At 43.0% G+C, this 15,006-nt stretch overlaps 1 protein-coding gene across 1 annotated transcript in view; it reads right to left on the bottom strand.

The window, feature by feature from the left end:
* The window catches only part of LOC118838779 (zinc finger protein OZF-like), a 31,412-nt gene that overhangs the window by 12,147 nt on the left and 4,259 nt on the right, over positions 1-15,006 (bottom strand). Inside the window, exons 2-4 of the mRNA XM_036746140.1 lie at positions 12,099-12,199; positions 1,689-1,815; positions 1,060-1,155 (exon numbers count right to left, since the gene is read on the bottom strand). Coding sequence (XP_036602035.1) covers positions 1,060-1,155; positions 1,689-1,815; positions 12,099-12,155 — 280 coding nt within the window. The 5' untranslated portion in view covers positions 12,156-12,199. The remainder of the gene's footprint in view (positions 1-1,059; positions 1,156-1,688; positions 1,816-12,098; positions 12,200-15,006) is intronic.

Raw genomic sequence — 15,006 nt, forward strand, 5'->3', positions numbered from 1 at the left:
GCTTCCTAGCTGTGCAACCCTGAGCAAGTCAATCCATGTGCCTCAGTTTCCTCATCAGTAAAATAGAGATAATAGAAGCACCCACATCACAGGGTTGTGGTGAAGATCTCATGAGATGACATTTATAAAACTCTCAGCACAGGATCCGGGATATGGCAAGCACTCCATAAATGTGAATTATCTATAATTATTGCGCAATTCACCACAAAGTCATTGTAGTCCAAACCTCTCAGCTAACACCCAACAGTAAAAGTGCCTGGGTCAGATTTCCGAGGGGCACTGACTCTGGGTGCTTTTACTGGGGTAGGAGACGGAGAGATGGGGCAACGCCAATAATGAGAAGGAAAAAGGAAAAGAAGGAGCCTCAGTAAAACAGGGGAAAGGGCCCAGGCAAGAGTGGCGATGGTGGTGCGGCCATGGGAAAACCGGTGTCAATCTGAAACGCAAGCTGCGCCCAGCTTCCCACACACATCTCTTCCTCCTGTTTGTTGATGACGGTCAAGTTCCTAATGAGGAACATTTATGGCGAGAGAACTGGACCTGGGATTTCATCAGTCCAGGAGGCTTCTGAGGAAGGAAGTCCTTCTTCTTTGGCATATGGCAGAGAAGCACTGAGAGGTGATGGACCCTACCCAGGATCACACACTCAAGAGGAGGCATGAAAGGCAAGACAGGAAGCCACATCTTCTTGGTTTCAAGACTAGCTCTCTAGCCACCACACAGCCTCTCCAAACAACAACAAAAAATAAAACATACCTATACACACAAACAAATAAGAGATCATATCTTTTATTAAAATATAGTGCATTTGTAGTTATTTAGAGAGGGACATTTATTTATATATGTGTGTATACACACACACACATACACCCAAAATATATAAATATATTTTTTCAAAGGAAAAAGCACCTGTAATGCCTACCTGCTCAAATGATTAATGTAAATCATTTAGTAACCATTAAAGCACTATATGGATGACAACCAAAGTACAAAGCTGCCTAAGAGACCAGCTGAAATGGTCCATGACTCCGTCTACCCATCCACTTTTCACTCACTTACTTGGGTTAGGGTCTCTTGGGATCTCTCCCTCAAGCATCCATGGAGCTTCTCCTCTCTCCAATCGAGAGATCACATCTGGTTTCAAAACTGGAAGCCCTGATCACAGAGAGAGAAATGAGGTTTTGGGGACAGAAAACCATCTCAGAATCCTATCTTGGTCCCTTTCTCTCCAGGAAAAGGAAACCATGCTGAGAAGGCCCAGAGGACAGGACTCAACCCTCTTTGGGGATGAAACCCAGACTTGATAAGGACTCAGAAAGACCACTGATTTACTGGGCCCCTCCCTGCCAAGAGGAGAGGATCTTCTCATGTCTTCAGGTCATATGGGACCTGGGACTGAGAAAGTACTTTTGACCTGGGGAGACAGAGTTGGGAAGCTGGAGCTTCAAGGCCATTATAACAAAGGGGCAGCATGCCTACCTACAGAAGGCCAAGTGTTTTCCCTGGGGAACAGAGAGCAGAAACATGGCTTCCAGGATCTTGCCCCAGTAAATGTGCTGGATCTCATTGCTACAGAGAAATCCCCAGCTCAGGAGAGCTCATGTATCAACTGCTGGTGTTTGCCAAGTGACAAGGAGAAACACCCCAGTGGTCAGAGCCCAGCTCAAGGGAGGGAAGGGTGTCCTTACCCAGGGAGACGAAGTTCTCAAAGGTCTCCAGCATCACTTCCCTGTATAGGGCCCTCTGAGCAGCATCCAGGTGGCTCCACTCCCCCTGGGTGAAGTCCACAGACACATCCTTGAATGTCACCAATTCCTGAAATATCAAGCACATCTTTTCTTACCCAAAGACCTTAGGGGGAGATATGGAGTTGACAGGACAAAATTTGGAGCGAGCATCTTATAGAAGCAAGTTTTAAACATTTCTAGGCAGGTGTTTATTGGGTCCCTACAAATACCACATGTCTCATTTTGTACTAGACTCAAAGGAATGGAAAGTTCTTTATTGTTCAGTTATATCTGGCAAAATCATCTCCCAAAGTGGTGTCCTAGCAAATCATGCCCTTTATTCTCAAAGAACCAAATCAATCAATCAAAACCAATGGCTTCTATCTTCTAGTTAGGTATACAATGCTAACATCAGCAATCATGCTAAATGTAGTAATTCCTTATTAGCTGCACTGAAGTAATCATTCTTCCTTACTAATCACTCGGTTCTGAGAAAATTTGTTTTTAAAAACCAGTATAACCCAAGGGGTATGCTATGATATGCTTCCTCTTCTCCATTCCATAAGATGACCCTGCTCTGACTCATGGAACACTGTTCCCTTTGCACTGTTTGGAACTAGAATAAAATTCTCCCCTATTTATTTGTAACAAATATTTGCTAAAAACCTACTGTGTTCATACACTGCTTTAGTTGCTGAATGAAATGCAACATTAAAGAAAACATGGCCCTTGCTGTCAAGTAGCATATACTTGCGGGTATAGGGGCATGCCAAACACAGAAACAACTGTAATACACAATTAGTGGTCTAATAAAAGCATAAAGTTTGTGCTTAAAGTGGTGCATATGGCAGAGCCAGGAAAATAATGCACACAGTGACTTTGTTGTTGTTGTTCAGTCACTTCAGTCACATCTGAATCTTCATAACTCCATTTGGGGTTTTCTTGGCAAACATATTGGAGTAGTTTGCCATTTCCCATCCCAGCTCATTTTATAGATGAAGAAACTAAGGCAAACAGGGTTATGTGACTTGACCAGGGTCACATAACTATTAAGTGTCTAAAGTCAGATTTGAATTCAGGTCTTCCTGACTCCAGGACCAGTGCTCTATCTACTGCACCACCTACCTGCCCCACACAATGACTACAACAATGTAACTGGAAAGAGCAAAAAACAAACCTGACTGCTGCATATTATAATAAACATCATATCGACTGTTCCTCGGCCCTTTCTGAAGCCACACTGGCTCTCAGGTAGATGACCATCTTCCAGGTGAAAGATCAGCCTATTAACGAGGACTATGGCAAGAATCTTGCTAGCAATGACCGAAATTTCCCCCAACTGCACCCCCATAATTGTCATAGGACAATCTACTTCCTTTACCTTTATAGATTTAGACAGTGGAGGTGTCCCTGACTTCCCAGGGAATGAGCTCTTCTTGTCATATAACTTGGAAAATTTCAGTCAGCTTTTGTATGAGCAATGGACTCCCCCACCGTGTAAATCTCAGCGGGAATAGAATCAGCACTGGATGGTTTGTCACAAGAAAGCAGCCTAATGGCATTCAAAACCTCTTCCTTAGCTGGAACCTTGGCTAGAGAGGGATGGGCTTCAACCTGAGGTATACAGCACTGATTGATGATGGGCTGTTGAGAACACTATGGAAGTGTTCAGTCCATCTCTCCAGGAGCATATCCTTATCACTAATCCATGTGGTTCCATCAGCACCGAGTGGTTGAGCAGCACCATAGGGCTTTGGCTCATAAATAGCATTCAGGGCATCATAAAAGCACTTTGAATTATTACTATTAGCATAAAACTGAATTTCATCTGCCTTCTTACTGAGCCAAGAATCCTGCATCTCTTTAAGCTTTCCTTGTACTTTACTTTTGATAGAATTAAGTGCTTCCTTCTTAGAGCTAGATGAATTATCCTCCTGGTAAACCATGTGGAGTTCTTGTTTTTCATTTAGCAGCTTCTGAATTTCCCCATCATTTTTTTCAAACCAGTCTTGATGTTTGCAAGTATTCTCATCCAGATGAGCAAATGCAGTGCTGTACACTAAATCTCTGAAAGCTGCCCACTCCTTTTCTGCTCCACTGTTGCCAACTGTGTGTTGGCTCAGCTTTCCCTCCAAGTTAGCAACAAACTGTTCATGCTTGGAAAAGCACTCTAATTTGGTGACATTAAGTCATCTGGTAGTCATCTTGCCTTTCGGCTGCCACTTTTGTTGAATGTGAATATTTAGCTTGGAGAAGATTAACCTATGATCAGTCCAGCACTCTGCACCACACATTGCCTTCATCACTCTCACATCCTGTCTCTTCTCCTTACAATGACATAGTCTATTAAATGCCAATGTTTGCTGTGAGGGTGTATCTATGTTTTACTGCATTTAGGTTAATGGAAGAGACCTTCATGAGAATGTCATGAGATGCACAAGTCTTCAGTAGTAAGTCACCACTGCTGTTACTGTTTCCAACTCCATTCCTTCTAAGGACTCCCTGCCATGTCTGAGCCTACTCTGGCATTAAAGTCACCCAGAATTATGAGCTTCTCCTTTCTTGGCACGTTGATGAGGGTCTCTAGATCTTCATAAAACTTTTCTTTGACCTCCTCAGGGTTTGTCATGGTGGGAGCATAGGGACTGATGCTGGTGGCATGGCATTTTCCTACAAGTGGCAGTAGCATTGTCACGAGCCAGTGACACACCTTTCGTTAGCCATACAAGCTTGTTGACTAGATTAGTTTTGATTGCAGAAAGTACACCAGTTTCATGGCACTTCCCTTCACTGCAGCTGCTCCAGGATAAAAAAAAAAAGTGTATTCAGTTCCAACTTCAGTAAGCTGTCCTTCACTTGTTTCACTCAGGGCTGATATTTGGATGGGATACCTGATGAATTCTCTCACAATGAGAGCTGCTTGTCTTTCAGGTCTATTGGAGTTCAAGTCGTGCATAAGCATGCACACATTCCATGTACAGATGGTGAGTGGAATATCTTTGCAGAAATCTTTGTACATTTTTTTGTATATTTTGACTATACGATGGGATCCCCTCCTCTCTCAGCAAGAAGGCCAGGGTTGGATGAAGGAGACAATTATTAGGGAACCTTTTTTACCCCCTTCTTCACACCAGGAGGTAAGCAGTGCAGTCCTCAAAAGGCTGGCTGCCCCTCAGGCCCAGGGACACAAAGTGAGTGCACTGCAGGTGGGGCAGTGATGAGAGCATGTCTTGGGTGGGGGACAGAGGACAGTGGGTAAAGTCCTAATACACAGTAATACACACCTGCTTCTCCCACCTTCCTTTCTGCTACTCTGACACTCTGGTCAAACTTACAATCTGTGTGGCCTAGGCCTGGGGCATGGTGGGGGTGGTGAGGATGACTGATTTGTCCTGAACATTTGCCTCATCTCTCACTCTACCAATGGACCCTAACTTGGCTACCCCAGTGTAGGAAAGATTCACCTTATCAATACCACCCCCTCAGAGAGCATGAGAGGTCAGTCTTCTCTCTGCATCTCTGTACAACTGTCAAGCCACTGATCCTCCAGCCTCTCTGAACTCTCCTTTGATCCAATACAATTCACATTTATTAAACACCTACTATGTGCCGAACACTGTGCTATGGGCTAGGGATACAATTAATAAGAAGGACAATGCCTGCCCTCAAGCTTACAATCTAAAGGGGGAGACAACACACAAAGGGAGGTAGGAAAGTTGGCGGGGGAAGATAGGGTGAGTGAGGGGGGAAAGGGGACACCAGGGGATACCTGTCACAGAAGCATTTCATTCCGTGCAGTTGAAACCAGATGGAGCAGTAGATGCACGGTGGAGCGAGCTGAGTCAAGTTTCTGCCTTCTATTAAGGAAGGCACTGGGAGGAGTTTGGGGCTCCAGACTCCAGTTGGAGGGGAGAGCAGTCAAAGGGTGGTGGAGTCAGTCAAGGTTTGAGTTAGCATTATGGTGAGGAGATTCAAAGTGATGAGCTTGTCCTGGAAGGATCTGCTTCACTCTACAACCAAGCCAATCTCCAGGAGCAGGAAATCACCACCTGAAATACTGGCCTCTCCAAATGTTCCCATCAAGCTCTCCCTACAAGGAATCCTTTTTATCTTTCCCAGGGTTTTTGATGACAATTTTAGAAGTGGACATTCTATTTCCCCACCCTGCTCCTGCTGTTACCCTTATGGACTTCAACATCAGTGTTGATGACCCAACTGACTACAATGTCCTCACTTTCCTCATTGAGACCTTCATACAGACTCTCATGATTTGAAGGAACCTCAGTGGTCTTCCATTCCAACTGGCACCAAAACAGGAATCCTATTTAAAGTCCCTTCATCTGCTCTTTTGCTCAAAGACCTGCAGTGACGGGGATCTGAGACTTTGCTTCTCCAGCCTAAACAGCCCCAGTTTTTTCAACTCATTCTCCTATGACTTAGTCCCAACGCCCTTGACTATCCTGACTGTCCCCTCTGAATACTATCTGGCTTATCCATGGGATACATGGGGTGTTTAGGAGGAGTATCACTTCTGGTTTGAGGGCCTGCTGATCCCTTTCAGGGCTGCTAATCCACCTTTGGTGTCCACCTGATTCACCCAACTCTCACCTGTGGCTCCAAGAAGCTGAAGCATGTGCAGCAGCCACACCCTGTTAAAACCATCTCAGTAGATGGGATAAACCAGTTTGAGGGTAACCAATGAGCCTTAAACTCATTGGTGACTTAGGGGAATGTCTATCCCAAGCATGTGAAGACTTCCCTCAGTGGAATGGGTGGATGAGAACAATTTGTTCCAATGGCCAGGAAGGTAGCTGAAGCTGTGTAGTGCTTAGAGCTTGGTCAGGTATCAAAGATACCAAGGTCATCTACTGCATCCTGAGCCATCACCAGTCACCTTGACTTCTGTCTTACCGCTGGACTTTGACAACTCAGAGAGAGTGAGGCTGACGACTTTGTACAACTGTGCCTCACTTAAATCCAATTCGTATGCAAATCAAGACATAACCTGTAGTCCATTCTCTTTGAAAACAAAGGATAAAACAACAACTTATCCATGTCCTTCTTAAATCCTGATCCCCAGAATAGAACACAATACTCAGCTGGGGTCTGATGAGGACAGAAGACCTGCAGCAGGACTAACACCTCCCTATTCTTGCAAACTCCTCCTCTCCTCTCTTCATGCAACTTGAGATCCGATTAGCTTTTTGGGTTTCTGCATCACATGGCTGACTCCTATTGAGCTTGAGGTCTACTAAAAGCTCCAGATCTCTTCCAGAAATGCTGCATAATCATTCTTCCTTTGCACATAGTAAGCGACATTTTTTATGCCTAAGTAAAAGATGTTACATTTAACCCTAATCAAATCCATATTACTGGAGTCAGCCCAATGCTTTAGCCCACCAAGATACTTTTGTATTCTGACCCTGTCATCCCTCCCATCTTAGCATCATCTGGAAATGAAATGGGCAGGCCAACTATGTCTTTTTCCAAGTCATTGATAACAATATTAAGCAACACAGAGTCAAGCACAGATCCCCGTAACGCTCTACTGGAGACCTCCTGCCACAATGGTACTGAACCATTAACAGCTACGCTTTGCGTCCAGACATCTAACTGGTATAACTATGTACTCTCCATCTTCTCCACAAGAAAGTATGAGACATTTTTACAAAATGTTTAGCTAAAATTTAGGCAAACTCAATGCCAGCATTCCTCTCACCTTCTAATTTAGTTGCATTGTCCAAACGGGAATGAGGCTGGTCAGGCACAAACTGGTCTTGATGAAGCTATGCTGCCTCTTTGTAATCTCCACTTTTGTGAGTGCCTCTCTGTTGATTCTCTTAGAATCTGTCGAGAATTCAAAGTCAAGTTGATGGTCCTACAGTTTCCTCTTTTTATTTTTCTTTATCAGGATATTTATCCTTCTCCATGTGTTAGTTAGTACTCCCATTTTCGAGGACCTTTTGAACATCACTGGCAGTGACCCAGTAATGAAATCTGCCAATCTTTTCAGTACCCAAGGATGTGATTCATCTTGGGCAGGTGACTGCAATTCAACACAGGCAACGAGCTCCTTCCCATAGTGAGAATCAGATCTGGAGCAGAATTTCCTTTGTTGGCTCCTAGACCTTTGGGGGATGAAATCATCAGTAAGGCAAGTCAAGGAGTAACTAGCTATTCTGCTTCTAGAAGAAAAACTGACATTCTCATCATTTGTGCCAGGCTAAGTCAGATGACCCCTAACACCTTGACCACCATCTCCACTCAGACACCGAGGGAGACATCCTAGGACCCTGAGCCCAAGAGCCCTGGGAATGGCAAAGCTTCCAGCCCAGCGTTCTTAGCCATCATTCTGGGAAGCAGCCCCTATGAAGACACAGACTGAAGGTGCTACAGACACAGCTACTGAAGACCCAGGAAAGTTCTGCCGCCAAAGTCTCTGGTCCTGTCCAATGGCTCAACATCAGAAAGTGGTGTGATTTTATTAGTGGAGATGTCATGAAAGGAGAGACCTGACCACTCATTTTGCTGCTACCCCCCAGACTTTTCCCTCTAACTTGCAGCTGAAACCTTTTCTGAGCTGTGTCCCCCATTACAAAGGGAGCCCTTTGATGGCTGTCTTACTTTTCCATTGGCATCCCCAGCACAGTGCTTGGCATATAGTAAGCATTTACTAAATACTTCATCCATTCATACATTACCACCGCATCATGTTTATATGCCAAACTTGTATCCATTTCCCACACTCATCTATTTCCTTTCTGTCCAAGTGATCTGTAGTGAATACCTGCTATTTCTCCCTCCTTTGACTTTCACCCAAGTAATCTCCATGTTTCTTTCCTTCTTTTTCTTGAATTTCCTCATGAGCATGCTTTTTTACTGCATATTCTTATACACTGTGCACTGGTGTACAATATATATTATATAACATGAACATACAATGCTACTCCACTCCTAACTCCTTTTACCGATCTTGTTTACTTTCAATAAAACGTACCCAACCGGAGCAATGGAGCAGTCATGGGTTTCATTTCACCAATTCTCCATGATCCCTATGAGGTCAAACAGGTCACCATGGGTTAGGTCCTCCAATTCTTCTCACTTATTGCCTAAACTTCGAGCTTTTGGGTAGAGACATTTGAGGCCATGGATTTTATTGCTGGCTCCTGTGTTGGTAAGCAAAATGGGCTCTTAGCACTCAGTTCAACCAAGTGCCCTTGAAGAGTTTGGCTTTTGTTTCCTTTGAGTAATTCGGAGTATTTCATTGAGTCTTGCTAGGTGCTAAGCTCCAGGCCCAAACCCCTATTAGGTGTAAAACCTATGTGGGTGTGGATTGGTAACTGGGGTGGGGCCCAAGGTGGGGCTAACTAAGGGGAGGTGCAAACTCCAGAGCCAATCATAGGAGCCTAAGTTCTGGTCATTCAGATGAGACTGTTTGATGACATCTGAAATGCTTTAAGAAGAGAAGACAGAGACATTTGCACAAGGCTCTCACTCTTGGTGGCATTTGGAGACTCCTGGGCAGCTGTAGCTAAGAAGCCCTCCAGCTCATAAACCCAGATGCTGAGACTTTGTTAAACTCTGGCAACTATGTATTGGGATTTGAATCAGACAAGGTCTGTCTGTCAATGTTTGTACTTTGTTTGTATTTTGCTCTGAAGTTCAGGGTGCTGGTTTTTTCCCCTGAACTCAGTGAATGATATTTGTATGCTGAATTAAAGTAAGCGTGTCAACCCCTTAACGTTGCTTTCCTTACTAAAGCAGACCAAAAGAACCTGTGCTTTTGCAGCATGCTGGTAGCGTGCTTGTTGTTGGGCTTGTGTTGGTCTTTCACCCCCACAACAGCTGCTAGCCGGATTGTTGAAACAGCTCCTTTCTTGGAATTTTCTCCTGCAAATTAATGGATGTCTCAACTATCTTTCCTTCTTTGTCACCACTCCCTAGGTTACCTAAATTGGAGGAAATACACAATCATCTGTCTCTCTTATCCTTTTTTAAGTTATTTTGATTAGATTTGCATATGCATTCTTGCTAATCTTTTTAAGCAAACCCCATCTCTAAACAATATTTTTTCCCTAGAAAATAATCTGTTATCTCTATATTTTAAGGCATGGTCCAGGAATCCAAATCCAACTTTCCAGGCACCATTTTCTTAGCCAAATGTTGACTTCCCAAATTAATTTTTCTCTTCTGCATTCATTGCCTTCAGTGGTTGACAGTAACGAAAATACAACCTGTGTTCCTACGGTCTTATTTCTTGAACAAGATTGCCATAATCATGGGCAATACTTGTTAGCATCCTTCTGGAAATGTCATTTATGCATATTTGAGTGGCTGTCATCCATGTTTTTAAGTCTTGAAACATTATCTGTTATGTACAGGATACAGTCACGGAAAGACAACAGACTTCAGTATTATGTTTATCAGTATAATGGATGCATAGGGTGTCCCACCCATAGTGTAGGACCTCATGCTTCTCAGATAGGAATATAAACACCTTGCTCATTCTCTGGACTAGTTCATTCATTGTAATCTGCTCTCACCCTAGCAGGTCTAGATTTTCAGAGAACTACCACCATGTAGTCACACTCAAATACTCTCAAGATCCTAAGAGTAATGATGTCACGGGGAAATACACTGCCCCCACTCACCACTTCAGCTCTTCAGTCCCCACCAATGCATTTCTATTTACACAAGCCATCTACTCATAATTAAGACACTTTTAGAAATTAAACTTAATAAAACAGAATTCATAATATATCAAAGGTACTTATATTTTAAAGCAAGTGCATGAATAATACATCACACTCCTCTTCCAAAGGGCATATCAACCATGATCCCACCACCATTATTGTCTTTGGCATCTGAGAGGGCCACTGACCTTTTATTATTAATGCTGCCATCATTAATAAAATAATTAAATTATTCAGAAATTATCTCTCTCAAATTTTTTAAATGCCACACCTTTTGCACATAAATTTGCACATAAAATAATTGTCACAATTTTATTTTCCTCTATTTCTTTCTTTAGTATTGATTTTTTTAAGTTCCCTTCTTTTAGGTCAACACTTTGTCCTTACAATTAATTTTGTTTAAATGACAATGAAAATGTTAAGAATGACCACAAAGCCAAATGGGAATGCTGCGAAATGGGACCAAGGATCGCCCCAGGGAAGAGACATAAGAATGTGCTTCTCTCCCTTTTTGCCAGAGGCTGGGGGTGATAGGTAGGAGAAATTTCATAGAGCATTGGTCAGTTCTAATGGACTGGTTTTTCTTCTATCTCATTCTTTATTATAAGAGATGGCAATTTGCATGAGAAAAGGAGGGAAATGAAAGCAATTTAAAAAAAAAGACACGCATAAAATGGAGAAAGGTGGAACTACCAACCCAGGGAAGGCATAGATGCTTAGTCCTCTGCCCTAGTTATGTCCTATCTAAAGGCCTGGGTTTGGTTCTGAGCATCATAAATTTGGAAGTATTGCTGGACAGCTCCCTCAGATGGGTAAGGAGGATGAAGAAAGGCCTTGGGTCCATTCCACAGGAGAACAAATTAAAGAAATGAGGATGTGGAGAATTGGGAAGAGAAGACAAGGGGGTGGGGGTAAGTGACAGGTGTCCTCAAGGATATGAGGGACGATCATGATGAAGAGAGGCAAACCTTGTTCTTCATCTCAGAAAAGGGAGACAGAAATGTGGAGAACAAGACTCTTAACAGTCCCAGATCATGGACAGCCCTGCTGATCTAGGTGCCCACCCTCCAGGATCCTGGCATGACTAAGTGGGATTCTGATCCTGGGATGTGAGTGTCTGTGACCGCAGCTAGAAGGCAGCATGGACACTGGTTGCATGGCAGTTTCTGTCACTCCCTGGTGACCTCTGCTCTGGGTTCCAGAAGTTCTGGGGCCTTACGTCAAGATGGTGCACTTGAAAGATGCCCCACTTGAAGGGCAAACACTTCATTCCCTCAAGTAAAGGCCATAAATGTTGTTGGCTGCCTGAAGAGGCTCAGTAACTCTACTGGATGGGAGTCTCCATGGGGCCCTGCTCTTGGAGCCTCAGTGATTCTCCTTGAACATTAAAGAGTGTGCTTTCCACTAGACACCTGGTGCTACCACCTTTAAAATCTCAGTAACTGAGTTTATAGCTTAGCTTTGGATCTAATGGTTTATAGTAGGGAAAAATTCTGGCCAAAATGATCCATGAAGTCAATATTATCCTTCAGAATGGCCAGATCCTTCTGAGGTAGAGTAACAGAGCCTTGGAGTGCTGGCTGGGGGCCTGGGTGAGCAGACAAGACCAAGATCCAAGGAAATGTATCCATGCTCTGAGAAGATCAACCAGAGAAAGAGAGAGGAAGCTAGAACTCACCTGGGGCCTGACTGTCAGCAGCTCAGAAGTTATTTCCTCATCCTCTTCCTCCTGCATGCTCCAGTCTGGAAGAAAGTCAACGTCTAGAGAATATGGCAGGGCTGCAGGGAGACAAAGGAGAGTCATGAGGGAAACCAAGGATGGCTTGGAGCTCCCCAGGTCCCAGGGTGGAAGGCCCTGCCCAACACTGCAGTGTAACCCCAAGACCAAGAGGTCCCAAGGAGCTTGTCGAGACTTAGAGGAAAAAGCCAAGGATGCAGAGTTATGAACTGCTGAGAGGCCAAGTCCATGCCTGGGGCTGCAGCTGACTCCTCTCTGGTTCTCCCTTGGTCCAGCCTCTCTTCTCTCATCCCATACTCCACACAATCACCCTCTCGATAGTCCTAAAACACAGGTCTGACCACAACACTACTCAGACATCTTCACTGGCTTCCTATTGCCTCTATTCAAAAACATAAAATCCTTAAGACCTCCAAAAAGACAATTTATAATTACACAAATAACATGGTTAATATGGAAATATGTTTTGTACTACTGTACATGTCTAATCCATCGCCAACGGCTTGCCTTCTCAAGAAGAGAATCTGGGACTCGAATTAAAAAAAAAAAGTTAAAAATTTTGATTTACGAAAAAGATTAAAGTTAAAAAAATTAAACGTAGAATTATGCAAAAGAAGTGACTAAAACGTTCCTATACTTTAATCCCGAGATAAATGACTAGGAGTATAGCCCTATGAGGTCACTGACAAAAAGAAAGGTCCCTGTGCACCCAAATACTTATGCTTTCTTTTGCACGTGTGGTAGTAAAGAACAGGAAACGGCACTGAGGCCATCGATCAGAAAAAGGCTCAACAACTTATGGTATACCTACGAAAAGGAATATTACTGTGCTTCAAGAAACAATGACCATGAGGAATGCAAAGAAGCACTGGAAGACTTATGTGAACTGCTGTAGCAGGAAGTCAGGAGAGCCAGGAAAGCAAGACACACTATGACATCAGTGGAGAGAAGGGCAGCCACGGAACAATTCAAATGGAAAGCTCACTCAAAATTACCAACGCCAAGCTTGGCCCCAAAGAGTAGCTCTGAGAAACTGGAGACCAGGGGTACAGAATACTACAGATAACACAGACTTTCTGGATGTCACTTGGTTTTGTGGACATTTGTTTTCTTCCTCTTTTTAAAAGGTCATGAATATGAGAGATGGCTCAAAGGGAGCGGGAGCATACATACCCTGGGAATTGTAGGTGATTGTGATGCCAATCAATGATTAAAGATCCTTCTCAGCCCATTAAATAGGCTTCAGGTGAGGATAGTTAAGGGAGGCTTGATTAGAGGCAGGCCAACACCCTTGTAATGCCAATCAGTGATTAAAAACTTCTCCCCACCCATTCAATATGCCTGGGGGGGGGGGGCCAGTTAAGGGAAGCTTGATCAGAGATTTATTTGTAGGCAGGCCTACACCCTTTACTTAGTAGGCACTAAGCCCCAGGCCTACACCCTTTCACTGATTGGGCTTGAAGCCCTAAAAAGAGTATATATACCCAGAAGGCAGCCACTGTAGAATTAGACTTCAGAATTTAGCCCAAGGAGGAGAAATAAGAACTCCAAGACAAGAGAGCTGCAGAGAGAGTGTGGAGAGCAGACTGGAAACAGGGAGCTGTAGAGACCAGAGAACTGAGCGGGGAGAGAACACAGGAAAGCAGACAGTTGGGATTCTGAGTCTTTACAGGAAGGCCCCAGCAGGGGGAAAGGTGACAGGATGACTTGGTTCTTTGCTGTAATACTGTGTTATAATTTCCTTGTTGTTACATTGAGGTGGATTTACTGTCTTTGGAATACAATTACTGCTATGCCGAAATGGGTTATTGGTTCTGGGATTTGATCCTCTGGTGTCTAAATAAATGATATACTTCCCCTGCCTTCTACCTAGAGAATCTCTTACACTTCACGATTCTGAACTATACAGGTATGTTCATGGTTGTCTTCAAGGTCATGAACTTTGCTTTACTGATACAATGATGTAAAAAAAATCAATAAAGCCCCATATCAGAAAAAGAAATTGAGCATGCCATCAATGAACTCCCTAGGAAAAAATCTCCAGGGCCAGATGGTTTTACATGTGAATTCTATCAAACATTTAAAGAACAACTAATTCCAATACTTTGTAGACTATTTGGGAAAATAGGTGAAGAAGGAGTCCTACCAAATTCTTTTTATGACACAAATATGGTACTAATACCCAAACCAGGTAGAGTCAAAACAGAGAAAGAAAATTATAGACCAATTTCTCTAATGAATATTGATGCAAAAATTTTAAATAAAATATTAGCAAAAAGATTGCAGCAACTCATTACGAGAATAATACACTATGACCAGGTAGGATTTATTCCAGGAATGCAAGGCTGGTTCAATATTAGGAAAACTATTAGCATAATTGACCATATCAACAACAAAACTAGCAGAAACCATATGATCATCTCAATAGACGAAGAAAAAGCCTTTGACAAAGTACAACACCCATTCCTATTAAAAACACTAGAAAGCATAGGAATAAGTGGAACCTTCCTCAAAATTATAAATAGCATCTACCTAAAACCATCGACAAGCATTATTTGTAATGGGGATAAACTAGATGCATTCCCAATAAGATCAGGGGTGAAACAAGGATGTCCATTATCACCCCTACTATTTAATTTGGTACTGGAAACATTAGCTGTTGCAATAAGAGAAGAAAAGGAAATTGAAGGAATTAGAATAGGAAAAGAAGAAACTAAATTATCACTTTTTGCAGATGATATGATGATTTATCTAGAGAATCCTGGAGAATCAAGTAAAAAACTACTTGAAATAATAAACAACTTTAGCAAACTTGCAGGATATAAAATAAACCCACATATATCCTCAG

This window comes from Trichosurus vulpecula, chromosome 2 (genome assembly GCF_011100635.1).
Source record: "Trichosurus vulpecula isolate mTriVul1 chromosome 2, mTriVul1.pri, whole genome shotgun sequence".
Classification (NCBI taxonomy): Eukaryota; Metazoa; Chordata; class Mammalia; order Diprotodontia; family Phalangeridae; genus Trichosurus; species Trichosurus vulpecula.